Here is a 15,172-nt window from a genome sequence, read left to right as displayed (position 1 = left end):
CAGCCGGCGGGGCCCGGGGCCAGCGCTGAGGGGGAGACGGGGGATCGGCCTCGGCTGCCCCGGGCCCAGCGACGCGACGGGCTTCGCCGCACTTTCCGGGCCGCAGCGGGCGACCGCCTCCTTGCCGCGGGTCGGGCCGGGTAGCTCCTGCCTCAGGAGAGGAGTGGAAACGCATCCCTGCGCCCTTGGCGGCCTCCTCGTGCCCTGCTCGGGCTCGGCCGCTTGCTCTTGTTGTGTGGCCCCGAGCCCCAGTGCGCTTCTCGTCTCCTCCAGCATGGGGCATTTGGGACCTCCCTGAATTCACTCCATTCACTCAAAGCTGGTGCCTGAACTAAGGCACCTCTAGAGAAATAGCCAGTCGCTATCCTTGACAGTGTCTAGCTATGGGAAATGCAGCCCAGGCTGGTTCTCCGAGATAAATGGGGTTGTGGTGGTGTCGCTGCATTTAAAAAGGGAGGTGTGGGGGAGGGACACAGCATTTCTCAGACGAATCCGCTCAGCTTCCATGGCATGGCGATGCCTCTCTGCTAGAGCGAAGAGCCCTGTTACCAAGTTCCTGGTTTCCATGCGTAAGTATTTCTAGACCCTAACCAGTTGCACCTTGAAACTTTTGTTTGTTCAACTGAACAGATTGGGTTCCTTCACTTAATTGTCATAAGGCATGTTTTCTGACGCTTTCCCCAAAACTTTGTCCTCTCTTTCAACATTCTTACTGAATTGTAGTACTGGTGCTCAATGGAAAGGTAATCTAATTTGTCTTCTCCACAGTACTCCTTGCCTAGACATCCCAAGTGATCATAGTAACCCCCTCTAGTACTAGGAGTTCATATTCATGGGGTTGTCCCACTGTGATTCCTAAGTCTTGTTGAGAGTCTCTGCTTTCTTATATAATCTCTTACCTTGAGGTATATTCTAAATCCTGGTTTTCTAGATGTTACCTTAAGTGTGGCAGTGTTAGAATGTGGATTGTTTGCCTGAATCCAGCTTATAAAAAGATCCAAAATGTTCTGAATCGGTGTCCTGTTTTCTTCGTTATTTAGCACTCCTTTGATCTCTGTCATCCACAAACTCTGCCTCTGGTAACTTTTTTTCTTTCAGATCACTGGTTGAAAATAGCCTAGAATGAATCACTTAGCAAGTCCACCAGGAATGCATCTGCTTGAGAATTCTCAGTTATGATTACATTTTGGCACCTAGCAATTTTTTTAGTCAATGTAATGTGTGTTTGATTTAATTTTATTTTGTAGTAAATGTTAGTAGTACCAACTCAAGTATCTTATAGAAGTCTAAAGGCTTTTCTGCATGAGCACTCTTTTGCACCAACTTTCTGTATGCCACTTGCATTACATGAAAGTGGACACTGGTACCCAGTTGATCATCTTCAAAAGTAGAGTTGGTTACACTGCAAATAGGATTATCATGTTTTACAAGGGTTTACACAGGCAGTGGCATGGAACAGCTAGTGCAGTTTACAGTCACACTGGAGCTTATTTTGCAATACCTTTCTTGGGTGGACAAATCCCTGGTGTATTACATCAGCACTTTTGCATTTATTAGCCAAACTTGTCAGGTAAAAAATGATAGTGTTGTCCTTTTTTAATTCTCATTTGTAATTTGAGTTGTGTATTGGCTGTTCTATTTATTTTACTTGAGTTTGATGTTGGGTTGGCAGGTTTAAAATTGCCTTGATCATCTTTATGTATGTATGTATATGTCTCTTGGAGCTTCCTAGGGTGTGCCAGTTCTCCTGCTGGGACCAAGCCCGATGTTCCAGGCTAGAAGGTCTAGCCCCTCCACTCATGGTCTAACTGACTGTCATATTTGGGGTCAGTAAGGAATTTTACCTGATGGTCAGATTGGTATGGACTACAGGGTTTTTTGCCTTCTTCTGTAACAGGGCCATGACCCTCTACCCCAGGATCTATTGTGCATATGTTGACAGCATTTCACAGAAACAGGACATTGGCTTCCATGGTTCCCCTGCTTTACCTGTGGCAGGTTAGGATGTTAGATCTGTGTTGTTGCATTGGGGTTGACAGTAATCTTATGTAGAGTTTAGATTATGGATTGTGTGAGATGGTTTGGGTAGGGATGGACTAGATGGCCTCTGGATGTCCCTCCTGGCCCTGCTTCTCTATGATTCCTCAGTGTTTCAAGCCATATTGAAAACAACATTAGGGGCCCACAGAGTCCTTTGGACATCTTACTTGGGTGCACATTGCCTGGTGACCTGTATCTATTAATTTCAAATGTCTCACTTCAGTAGCTGCTGTTTGTTGTCATCCAGAGTAATTGCTGCAGTGGAAAGTGTTTCATCATCTGATTTAAATACCAGTTTATGTTTTTGCATTTTCATTCACTTCACTACCATGTCTAATTATGAATAAAGAGGTAGTTAGCCATGTTAGTTTAAAGTCAGGTAAAAGGCAGCCCAGGATGACATCTGCCTTTTGCATGAGTACTTTAATCATAATGGGCCATTATTAGATTACTCTTGTTCTTGGTGTACTTAAACTTTTTAAATAGCTTTAACTTTGGTGTTTGGTCATTGGATTTCCTTGTGTCTTTGCTTGGATTTTTTGTGTGTGTGTTGGAGGTTTTGTTTTTGTTTCTTTTATGTGCTTCCCAAGTTCTAGTTTATTCTTTTTTCTCTATTTCATGTATGTTTACATAGCTGACCTCTCTTCTAAAACAGGTTATCATTTTTAATCAACATAGTTGCCTTTCTTACTGTGGGACTGGCTTTGTGCACATAACGGATGCGATCGAGTCATCATCACTTTTAACCTAAGCAGTTACTGGGTGTTTTTTGTTTTTGTTTTTCTAATTTTCGAGAATCAGTTCTTTTTTTATTTATCAAGATTAGGTCTGTGTTATATGCAGCACTTACTAGGTTAAAAAAAATTATCATTTATAATTTAAGACATCCCAAGGATATTTTTAATACTGACTGTATGATGCATCTAGCAGATGTCAGATTGAAGTCTCCTGTAGGATCTTAAGAAGCCACTCATCGTGTTTCCTAGTGCGATCTGGTGATCTTTAGAATCTAGACATAAATCTAGTGTCATATTGTTTTGCTTTATTAGGATGCTAATCTGTAAGTATTTCAGATCAAATGCTTCAAAGTTGTCAGTGACTGGGAAACTGGGAGTTCTATTTTAAACACAATGCCACTCCCTTTTTGCCTGCTTCATTATAACTAGTAATTCTAATTCTCTGTCTCTTCTGAGTTTTAGTAATATGACCAAGAGAGGAGGAAAATGGGATGTGTGTGTAGTGTAGGGAGTTCTGTTCTTTTGAGAGTGTCATTGTAAAGCCATAAACAATGGAAGTGGCAGGGGGGGTTGGTAGATGGATCTGCATAGAACAATTTTACTGAGGCTGAAAGTTGAGCAAAGTAGTGTGGGGAGGTGGAAGCTCTTTAAAATGCCATTTAAAAAATCAAAGGCGAGTTAAATTGGTTTAACTTTAGGTTGAACCATTTACATTTTGCAATTAAAATAACATTCTGGGTTGTCTTGTTTGTACGTATGGAAAGCTGTAAAAATTAAATAGAATAATTGGAAATGATTGGAAACAACTAGAATTTACCCAGCTGAATTAGATTAATGGCCCACTGGGTCTACTGTCTTCTTTTTGATGGTGCTTAGTACCAGAAGCTTCAGAAAAAAATGAAGGCCAAAGCTGTTGATTGTGGAATAATCCAGGCTTTAATAGAAATTTCTCCTTAACCATGTCAGTGTAATTGGTATGTGCACTGAGACATGTGGAATCATGGTTTCTTAGTTCTTGCTTCTTTTAATGACAATTACCCTGTCTAGTAATACTGCAAGTGTTGTTCAAGAACATCTAACCCTAATGAAGTCACACTCAAAGAAATATGAAAGCCATTTGCTACGTTATCTGGCCTCTTTACAGATCTTTCTCTCCAGCAAAATCTTTCTCTGTATGGAATAACTTCCAGTACTGTGAGGCCTGACATTAGACTTCTCTCTGCCCTATTGCACAGGGAGCAGGTCTTGGGGTCTGGTGCCACCCTGTGGGCCCCATTGCTGCCCCCTCCAACCCCTTCCCTTCCAGGATTCATCCCCAGGGGTCTGTTGCCACCCTCTCCTATTCCATCATGCCATGGTTGGGTCCCAGGGGCCTGGCATTGCCAGGCCCTACATCATCATACTAGGGTTGACACCATCCCCTCTCAGCCCTCTGTGTGCTAGGATTGGGCTCTGAGGCCCAACACTATCTGCTCCTGGCTCTTTGTGCTATAATATAGGGCGCCCAATCCAGTGCACAGGGCCCAAGGCACCCCTTGGGTATGGAAACTTGGAGGTGGGGGAGAGGTGCCAGTGATTTCTGACTGCTAAATTTCTGGACCTGAGGGGAAGTTGGCATGTTGGGAGTTGAGCATCCCTGAGTTATGATATGAGGAAATAAGTTTATCAAACACCAGCAGAGACATTGAGAAGGGTAACGGTGTCACAAAGTGTATTTTGAATACAGTTTGTAGGTTTGAGGCCTCTTATTTGTATTCTTTAAAAAGACTTTACAGATGTCAATAATCTTGTAGAGCAGGGGTTGGCAACCCCTGACATGCATGCTGAGCGTGGCACGCAAGGCCATTTTGCTTGGCATGTTGCGGCCAGCCCCGGCTTTGGGAAGCTGCTGCCAGTGATGGAGCCCGGGCTGCTTCCAGCAGGGCTTGCAGTGTCCCAGCTGCCTGCTGGGAGCAGCCTGGGATCCTGGCTGGCAGCAGCTCCCCAGAACCGGGGCAGCTGCGGCCGGGAGGCTCCAAACAGTTATGCCGGGCTCCGGCACCAGCTCTGCACCGGCATTTCCAGATGCGCCTTGGAATGGGCGATGGGGGCAGGGTCTGAGGTGGCGCAGCCCCGGTCTCCCCCACTCCTGGAATGGGGGTGGTGAGCCCTACACAGCTGTTTGGAGCAGAGGAGAGACAGGGGCTGTGCTGCCTCAGGCCCTGTCCCCACCACCTGCTCTGAGGTGTGCCTATACGTGCCGGTGTGGAGCTGATGCTGGAGCCCAGCACAGCTGTTTGGAGACTCCCGGCTGCAGCCGGCTCTGGGGAGCTGCCGCTAGCTGGGATCCTGGGCTGCTCCCAGCAGGCAGCTGGGATGCTGCAAGCCCTGCTGGGAGCAGCCCGGGCGCCAGCAGCTGGCCAGGGGCAGCAGGGCTGGGGGCTTTGGGTGCGGGGGAAGGGGGACCAGGCGGGCAACCGCATCCTGCCATGTACCCCTTGCCCTTATTTTGTTTTTCTGCTATGCTGGCACTCCAGCACCTTCCGAGGTAGGCATTATGGTGTTTTTTGGCACTCCGGCCAAAAACCTTGCCTACCCCTGTTGTAGAGCATGTGTGTCAAACTAGGGATGTAAATACCAATTAAAAATATCTATATAACCTGTTGTAATTACAGTAGTTAAATGATTAATTGGTATGGCAACTTCTGGCCTGGTCCACGTGGGGTGTCTGTGCCAGGCCCAGCACCACTGGGGTGGTTTCAGCCCCCTAGGGTGTGGTAGGGACTCAGCAGCTCCCCAGGGCCATGCCTTGCAGTGAGCTGGGTGAGCAGGTGGGTCCTCTCCAGGCCTGGGCACAGCACACCATGGAGTTGAGCTGTAGGCCTGGGGGAGCCACCCCAGGGCCCTTACCTCTACCTAGCCCTGTGGATCAGGCCCTTTGTGACCTGTGGCAGGTGGTCTCTGACTTCCCATGCTTTCCAGAGAGGGGGTTGAGCTGCTTTTCTTGTAGACAGCAAAGTAAGGGGAAGGGAGGGGACTAGTACCTAATAGCTTGGCTCTGTGGACCCTGGTGCGGCTGCTTGCAGCCTCCCTTCAGTCTGCTATGAGCAGCCCGGACTCCGTGGTGGTTGACAGAGGCCTGCCTGGAAACTGGGCTCCTTGTGGCAAGCAGCGGGGAGGCTGTAGCTAGCAGTAGCTGCTGTGCGAGCTTCCCCTACGCCTGGCTGGGTGGACGGTGTGTGCACAGCAGTGCATGATAGTGCATGGTGGCACTCTGTCCCTGCCTGCCTGCACATTCCCACTTGGGCCTTCTCAAGTACCTCTGGGGATATGCATACCCCCAGTTGACAACCCCTGTCCTATAGTTTTCAAAATGTGAGCAAGGTGTTCCTGAAAAGCTTAGTTAACCATTTTCTTTTAAAGTCTTCCGAGTGCTGTTGTGTGGATTTGTCAGGCCTTTAGGCCCTTCAGATGAGATTATTATGAATGATTTTGTGGCTTGAAGTTGAGGGAGTTATCTTGTTTATGGGTAAAAAAGCCACTAATGCTTTCCTTCTACAAATGTTAGTTTAACAGTCATAGCAACAAACAAAAGTAAATCTAACACTTGAACAAGGCAATTTGATTTGTATTAGCAGTAAACTAATCAGTTATTAGAAGAAATTAGGTTTTGGTTTTAAATTTGTATGAGAGACTTTATTTAATTTCTTCAGCCAAGTTTTCCAAGTTAATCATGATATTTTTTGTTTCAGGAGAGGGTGCTTGAGTTAACACATTTTATTTAACTATGGATAAATTTCTTACTGGAACAAGAATATCCTTCACTGCACATTGCACTACAGCTGACTGTTTCCTGGGGACGTATTTTCAGAAGTACCTTAACTTCTGGCTTCTCAGCTTTTAGATAGCTTGAGCCTGGTTTTGAGAAGTGCAGAACTTCCTCAGCTCTAGCTGAAGTTAATAGCAGTGCTTTGCAACTTTGAAAATCAGGTCCTGTTTTTAGGAGTATGGATTCTTTTAAGTCACTGATTTAAAACACTAAGTGCAAAATCACAATTTAAATAATCAATTTTAATCAACTTTTCCCGTGTCCACTTTCTTTATTTTCTAAAGACAGGTGGATTCTTAGTGGTTTATAAAATCACTATTTGTAAATGTATGTTTTTAAATATACCAAGCATAGGGCAGACTTTTTTTTCCTTTTCTTTTTTGTTATACAGCAGGGTCTACTAACCGTGTACATGTTGTTTAATTATACAGCTTAATGTTCTCAGATTCTTATTCATTTTACATGCTTGCTAGTCCTCTACAGGTTCAAATCATTAATATAATTAGGGACCTACTCAAATTCCAATTTTGCATTTTTCATAGAAACTGACTTACAGCAGTTTCTGCAAAAAGCAGCATTCCCCAGTTTTTGGTGAAATTGTCCAAAATTTCATGACAGGCAATCAGTGGGTGGGGGGCACCTGAATGGCAGCCCTGTCAGCCAGTCAGCGGTGAGGGGCAGAACCGTCACTGGGGCCCCTCAGCCAAATGGCAGTGGGGGTGGGCCTTGGAGCAGTAACCCACAAAAATAGCAGTGGGTGCCATGATGGGCTTGTGAAATCACCCACCTCACCTGCCTCCTTGATTTCAGTAGGTCCCTAAATATAATACAGAGCTTTTCAACTTCTAAGTAACCAGGGGCTGCATATCTGCAGGCTGTACCAAGGCAACTTTTGCAGATGCCACTGCTCTCGCGCGCGCGCGCACACACACACACACACTGCTGCACTATGTGCCCGCGTGAGCCCCCAAACTAGGAACAGTCAGCAAAAGCCAGAGACATGGAAGGAGTCTGAAGACTCTGACTGTGGAGTGATGGAGGGAGTGGCAGTCAGGCACTGCAGTTCAAACTCCATGGACTGCCAGCTGAACAACCCTGAGAGATGTCACCTGCAGTAGTTTGTGCGCTAGTTTGCTTTAGAAAACTTGGGCCACAACCTTATCTTAATGATTTTCAACCTAAATATCTTAATTGATTTATTTTCCAGTATTACATCTGATGTATGGGTGTTTTAGAATTCTTCAATAATTTTATCTTTTCTGATTCTTTTTCTTTTCTTTCTTCTTAGTCTTTCAGCTTGAACAGTGGAAACTTACTGTGGGGGTAGGCAGGAGGCAGTCCATACAGATTTTGTACACATGTTCAGTGTTATGCAGTTAGAGGCCCATTGACTTAAAAAATAAAGTATGAATGCGTACAGTGGATGAAGTTAACCACTAATTTCTGCAGAACTAGAATCTTTACTTATTTAGTTAGTTTTTTATCTGTTTCAGGGAACTATTACTACTAACAGTCAGCTGGTTGCAGACATGTCAGGGAAGGCTTTATTTGGAGGGATACCATTACATATTGTCATATTCGCATGTTGCTGTTATAAGTAACACCTAAGATGAAAAAAGTGTTTCAGTTTGTTTGATAGCACTTTGTTCATAGTCTGTTTCACTGTTTTCCCTGTACAACATCCAGTTTTTGTTTGTATGAGTCTCTCAAGTTAATGGAAAGAGAAACACCTAAACAAAGCAGAAGCAATTGTAAAATCACAAATTGCTAGCATTATTCAAGGTTAGGTGTAGTGTGCAAAACTGTCTTGTATAAATTAGCGGAATGCCTTTTATTCTAGGCTCTTCTTAAATGTGGTAAAAGAAGAAATTAATTCTTTGAAACCTAAACTTGAGGCCAAATTCATTTGGCTTCTTTCAGGTCATTTGCCTGCTGCTTGCCTGGAGTCAGGTGTCATGGAAGGATTACTGATACTCTTCTGACCCCCATGCTGGTCATCCATGTGGGTACCAGTGACACTGCCAGGGGTGACCTTGAGCAGATTGAGAGTGACTGCAGGGCTCTGGGTGAAGGGGATGGGGGCACAGGTGGTGTTCTTGATTCTCCAGTCAAGGGGGGGTGGAGAGGAGTGGACACATCCTGCAGATCAATGTATGGCTGCACAGGTGGTGTTGTTTTCAGTGATTTGACTCTTTTGATCATGGGATGTTGTTCCAAGAAGGCTTGCTAGGAAGAGATGGGATCCACCTGATGAAGGGAGGGAAGAGCATCTTCACAGACAGGCTCAATAACTTCATAGTTTCACAGTAGGTAGCGTCGGAAGGGACCTGAGCAGATCATCAAGTCTGATCCCCCTGCCATGGCAGGGGGAAGAGTACTGGGGCCAAACAACCCCAGCAAGGTGTTCATCTAGCCTTCTCTTAAAGACCCCCAGGGTAGGAGCCAGCACCACTTCTCTTGGAAGTTGGTTGCAGATCCTAGCCACCCTGACAGTGAAGTAGCGCCTCCTGATATCTAGTCTAAATCTACCCTCTGCCAGCTTATGACCGTTATTTCTTGTCACTCCTGGGAGTGCTCGGGGGAACAGGGACTCCCCCCAGTGCCTGCTGGTCCCCTCTGACTAGTTTGTAAGTGGCCACTAGATTCCCACCCCCCCCAGTCTTCTCTTGTGGAGGCTGAACAGGTTCAGGTCCCTTAGCCTCTCCTCATAGGGCCTGCCTTGCTGCCCCTGATCATGTGAGTGGCCCTCCTCTGGACCCTCTCCATGTTGTCCACATCCCTCCTGAAGTGCGGTTCCCAGAACTGGACACAGTATTCCAACTGTGGCCTGACCAGTGTTGCATAGAGGGGGAGGATCATCTCCTTGGACCTGCCTGAGATGCATCTGTGGATGCATAACAAGGTGCGGTTGGCCTTCCTGACCATGTCCCCACACTGTTGGCCCATTTTGCTATCAGTAATGACTCCAAGATCCTTTTCTGCCTCCTCAACTTAGTGAGGAGGTTTTAAAGTAAGTTCACTGGGGGATGGAGACTAAAGTCCTGAGGTAAGTGGGGAAATGGGAGACCTGGAGGAAGCTCAAGGAGGAGAGGACAACAGGAGAGGCCTCTTCATTCTTACTGAGAAAGTAGGACAATTGGCTAGTTACTGCAGGTAACATGTATTCTACATGAATACACAGAGCTTGGGAAATGAGCAGGAAGAACTGGAAGTCCTCGAACAGTCTTGAAACGATGATGAGGTTGGAATAACAGAGACTTGATGGGATAGTTTGCATGACTGGAGTTCTGTCATGGATGTGTTCAAACCGTTCAGGAAGGACAGGCAGGGGAGAAGAGGAGGAGGAGTTGTGTTTATATGTAAAAGACCTGTATAATTGCTCAGAGATCCAGTATGAAACTGGAGATGGACCCATTGAAAGTCTCTGGGTTAAGCTTAGAGGAAAGAGCAACGACGATGATGTTGTGGGTGTCTGCTATAGACCACCAGACCATGAGGATGAGGTAGATGAAGCCTTCTTCAGACAACTAGTAGAAATTTCTGTATCACAGGCCTTGGCTCTCATGGAGGACTTCAGTCACCCTGACATCTGCTGGGAGGGCAATACAGCAGTGCACAGGCAGTCTATATGCCTAAATGGTTAGGCAGGGTTTTGTTTTTCATTCACCTGGTTATAAGAATGTGTTAAGTGCCTAAGGCCCCAGCAGAGATTGCACTTAAAATGTAATTAACTTGTTAATTGCACCTTTAAATAATAACCTGTTCACACTTTCAAGTCAGTTGTGACTGTGGTGCAACTGTGCCACAAAGTTCTTCCATGTATTTGGTAAAACATCTTTGTGGCTTGTTTGTATCACACCTTAAGTTGAACATGTAGCAGGTTGGGGTGCCTCATGACAGATCTCAATTCTCAGCTGAGTGTCAGAATCTGGCATGGGAGCACAGCTGTCACTACCCAATAGGGCTGGGGACAGAACTGGTTCCCAGACTCTGTGCCCCACCCCGCCCCAATCCCCAGAGTTGGATGGGGAGAGGGGAGATGCCTTGAGCTTGACATCAGTGTGCCCCCCAGTCTTAAGCTCATTGTGCTTGAGGCCTTCAAAAATCAGGTGTGTAGTTGGGCTGCATGCTCAAATTTTAAAAATCCTGATCCGTTGATACACCAGGATCAGAGAACCTTTTCATGAACTATGGGTCCGTGTTTATTGGGGATGTCAGAAAAATTCTGGGGGTACCAGAACTAGGCTTGAGGAGAGGATTCTTGATCCTGGGGTCCTGGCATGCTAGAACCTGTGAATACTGTGTATGGAGTCTTTTGTTTGTTTTTTGTTGTTTTTTTGGGGTTTTTATTTGTGGTGCATGGGTGGAGAGAACCTGAAATTTGGGATTGGGCTACCGCTACCTGATGCCAGAGGCCTAGCACCCTAGGATCAAGAAGCCTCTTCCTGATATCAGCATCCTGTAGGTGCAGGTTTTAACGTCCACAGCAGAGGAAGTTCTTTGGCTCCAGCACTCCTAGCAGGAAAGCCAGAGCTACTGAGCATGGAGTCTTGAAAATTAGCTGATTGTCAGCTTGGCAGGGACCACATAAGGAGTATTTCAAGATGTAACTGACAGCTGATTGTTGGTCCTGTGGGGACCATGCTAGGGCCCGTTCCAGACCCTAGTGCAGTCTCCAGCTTGAGCTGAAAAGTAGCTGATTGTTGGGCACCTAGCTTTCAACTTGCTGGTTCAAGGGAGAGCCCAGGATCACGATTCTGCGTTCCCTCTGCACTGGCAAGTTTGGCACAATTGGAATCTCATTCTTGATCCCAAAATTGTGCCTCCTGTCATGAACATGTAGCATGGCAGAAGCTGTGATTGTTTGGGTTGGGAACTTTAAATGAATGTCTGTCAGTGACCTAAGGCCCCTCTCAAATGCAGCCCTACATTTCTTTAGATATAAATTTGGGGATGGAGTTATGAGGGAAACACTCTTTTGATATAATTCTGTGATTGGGTTTTTTTATGTTTGAGACTTGGTGACTTCTATATCAAATTTGCTTGATTTGCAAATGTTAAGGGGTCTGCTTAAGTTAGAGATGTATGCTAGAATGTAGGAATGAAGCAATGTTCTTATCAGTTTCTGCATTCTCTCTAGTAATGGATTCTGCAGTTGTTAGAATTCTGTTTGTGTGCAGAATAGCATTTCACTTTCTCCCTGTAGCTACAGTGATTCTGCAGTGGTAACAAACAAGGAAGAACAGAAAAAGTTGTCAGAGAAGTCATCTGTAACTCTGGCTCTTGATGTTTGTTAATTGATTTAGGAAGGGGCCACTCTTCTGATCTTGTCTGTACTTAAAGGCATTTTGCTATTGTGAAGAACAATGAGCATTTTTGTATAACTAATACTGTATTTGCATCAGATATTACATTCTGCTTTTGAAATGACACAAGCAAGTAAAATTATGTTTATCCCTTTTTGTGATGTCCTTATGTGCAGCTGCTTGCAAGATTGTTAAAAATATTTACTTTCCATGAGCTGTATAATGTAGCTCACAGTGAACCATCAGCCTAATTAGAGTGGTTTTTATTCTATTGTCAAAAATTATGGTGTTATTTTAAGGGGGGAAAAAACCTAAAAATCTAATTCCATCAAGATTTCTTTATACTTTTTGCACTTGAAGGAAATGTATCCTGTTCTTGAGTATTTATATTAACATTCCGTATTTTTGCTGTGTTCTGCAAATCCTTTAGGAAAGATCGGGATCGGGATGATCGTTCTAAAGACCGTGACAGGGATCGTGACAGAGATAGAGATCGTGACAGAGAAAGAGATAAGGAAAAAGATCTACGTCCATCTAATGCTATGGTTCTTACTGCTTCGGGGATGCAACCTTTAAAACCAGCGGTACTTCCACAGGGTATTAATCCATTCACAAACCTACCACACACGCCTCGATACTATGACATCCTGAAGAAACGGCTTCAACTCCCTGTCTGGGAGTACAAGGAAAGATTCACAGATATTCTGATTCGACACCAGTCTTTTGTCCTGGTTGGAGAGACCGGATCTGGTAAAACAACACAGGTCAGTTTTAGCTTATTTGATATGATGCTCTTAAAATTTAAGACTTGTTGCTGAAGGGTTTAATTTTATGTTTTTTTAATTGCTATATGATAACTTGTCTAAGAATAATAGTTTTTATTTCAGTGTCTTAGATTTGTTGTCTACGATCATGTCACAAGTCTTAGTCACTTGAGTAAGACTTGTTTAATGAAACTTTCTGATTGCTTAATGACTGAAAATGGAGTAATTAGATTCATCTCTCAACCCCCCCCAGTTTCTGGAAGTCTGTCTTACGAGTGGCTATCCTTTTAAGAGTTTCAGTGAAGTCTTAACTGTTGAAGATAAACATTTATAGAAACACTTAAAATGTTAGTCCCTATTTTGCACCTTATAGTTGCAACGAATGCTTCAAAAGTAAAATAAAATAATTACTTGAAAGATGTATCTGCCACTGAATGGAAGAACTGAACGACATGAACTTGAACTTCATAAGAACTTCTATAGAAAAGCTAGTGTTACAGTAACATTTGACTGTTACTTTGTACTGAAAAAAAACCCATGTTAAACCTCAGCACTTGCCAGTGAGAGGATTCACTCTTCAATTATGTAGTCTCCTTTGTGTAATTTATCCAGAGCTGCATGGCTCATTGATTCTGGAGCCAGAGACCAAACTTGGTGTTTGACTCCTATCCCTAGGCTATGTGCATCTAAGAAACTGAGTTCAGATCTTCCATGTAAGACCAAAAAACCCCATTTTCTGTTTAACTATTGGCTATTCCTTGTCCTACTACTTCACAGTAGGCAGCTGGCTACTTACTAGGATAGTGAGATGCTCTTATGCATCCTAGCTTGTGCCTTGCTAGGGATATAGTTCTGGTGAATTAGTGTGATTTAGTCCAGGAGTTCCCAACCTTCTTACACCGCGGACTGGCAAACTGAGGACTAGTGAACTGCAGTCCAGAAGTGCATAGAAAAGGGGTGGCTGCTGCTCTGCAGTATGCCAGTCATATCTGGACTTCTGGATGGGCAGCCAACCCTTGTGGCCTGGTACTGGGCCGCGGCCTGGGGGTTGGGAACCTCTGGTTTAGTCGCCAGTGATCCTGCCTTTAGCAGGGAATTGAACTAGATGGCCTAGGTGAAGTCCTTTCCAACCTTACTTAGCTTTCAAAGCCACTAATTACCTGAATGATGAGATTCTGATATATATGTGTGTGTGTGTGTGTGTGTGTGTGTGTGTGTGTGTACACCTAAATAATCCATCCAGAGATTAAGGGATCTCTAAAACATGCAAGATATTGGGAGTGGTAGACTGAAGGGTTTCTTTAAAAATGCAGAAATTTCCTACTTTTGAGTTTAGGTACAAACATATATATTCCCTAGCTTAATGCATACTTTCTCCACAAAGAATTTATGGCAAGAAGTACTTTACTGCATTACTTGAATAAATCCCCCTGTATAGGCAAAAAAAATAGGTGCTTAAGTGCGTCTTATCTTTATGGTTTTAAACGGATTGCAGCTAATTCTAATAGATGTTGCAGAAATATATTTAGTTTATAAAATTAAATATGAAGAGTCCCTGCTCTCTTAGAAGAAACCATGAATTTACAGAAGTTCGTAATTTTTCTCCCAAAGTAGAAGTGGCCACTTGGGGAGAAGAGTAACTCAGGAACAGCACAAGTGAAGTGGCTTCCTGGAGTCTCAGGAGATAGAACTTCTGTACAGCTACCCAGTGTGCACTGCTGCTTTTCCCTCCCTATCCCACACAGGGTGACAGAGCATTTGTCAGTCTCAGCCAAGCAGGGAGCAGAACTTGCCCCCTGAGGGTAGCGCTGAAGCAGATGGAGGGGGCATGTTTTCTGCATAGATTCATAGATGCTAGGGTCAGAAGGGACCTCGATAGATCATCGAGTCCGACCCCCTGCATAGGCAGGAAAGAATTCTGGGTTTAGAGGCATCTAGCTGGGGTCATATCTAACCTCTTCTTGAAGACCCCCAGGGTAGGGGAGAGCACCACCTCCCTTGGGAGCCCATTCCAGACTTGGGCCAGTCTAACTGTGAAGAAGTTCTTCCTCATGTCTAGTCTAAATCTGCTCTCTGCTAGCTTATGGCCATTGTTTCTTGTAACCCCCAGGGGCACCTTGGTGAGTAAAGCCTCACCAATTCCCTTCTGTGCCCCCATGATGAACTTTATAGGCAGCCACAAGGTCGCCTCTCAACCTTCTCTTGTGGAGGCTGAAGAGGTCCAGGTGCCCTAGTCTCCCCTCATAGGGCTTGGCCTGCAAGCCCTTAACCACGCGAGTGGCCCTTCTCTGGACTCTCTTGAGGTTATCCACATCCCTCTTGAAGTGTGGCACCCAAAACTGCACGCAGTATTCCAACTGTGGTCTGACCAGCGCCCGATAGAGGGGAAGTATCACCTCCTTGGTTCTGTTCGTCATGCATCTGCTGATGCACGATAAAGTGCCATTAGCTTTTCTGATGACTTCCTCACACTGCCAACTCATGTTCATCTTGGAGTCCACTAGGACTCCAAGATCC

At 44.9% G+C, this 15,172-nt stretch overlaps 1 protein-coding gene across 1 annotated transcript in view; it reads left to right on the top strand.

Annotated features, from left to right (window-relative positions):
- Positions 1–41: 41 nt before the first annotated feature.
- The window catches only part of DHX15 (DEAH-box helicase 15), an 88,302-nt gene continuing 73,171 nt past the window's right edge, over positions 42–15,172 (top strand). The window contains exons 1-2 of the mRNA XM_025205577.1: positions 42–569; positions 12,322–12,655. Coding sequence (XP_025061362.1) covers positions 12,434–12,655 — 222 coding nt within the window. The 5' untranslated portion in view covers positions 42–569; positions 12,322–12,433. The remainder of the gene's footprint in view (positions 570–12,321; positions 12,656–15,172) is intronic.

This window comes from Alligator sinensis, unplaced genomic scaffold (genome assembly GCF_000455745.1).
Source record: "Alligator sinensis unplaced genomic scaffold, ASM45574v1 scaffold745_1, whole genome shotgun sequence".
NCBI lineage: Eukaryota > Metazoa > Chordata > Crocodylia > Alligatoridae > Alligator > Alligator sinensis.
This window is presented reverse-complemented; position numbering and strand designations above follow the sequence as displayed.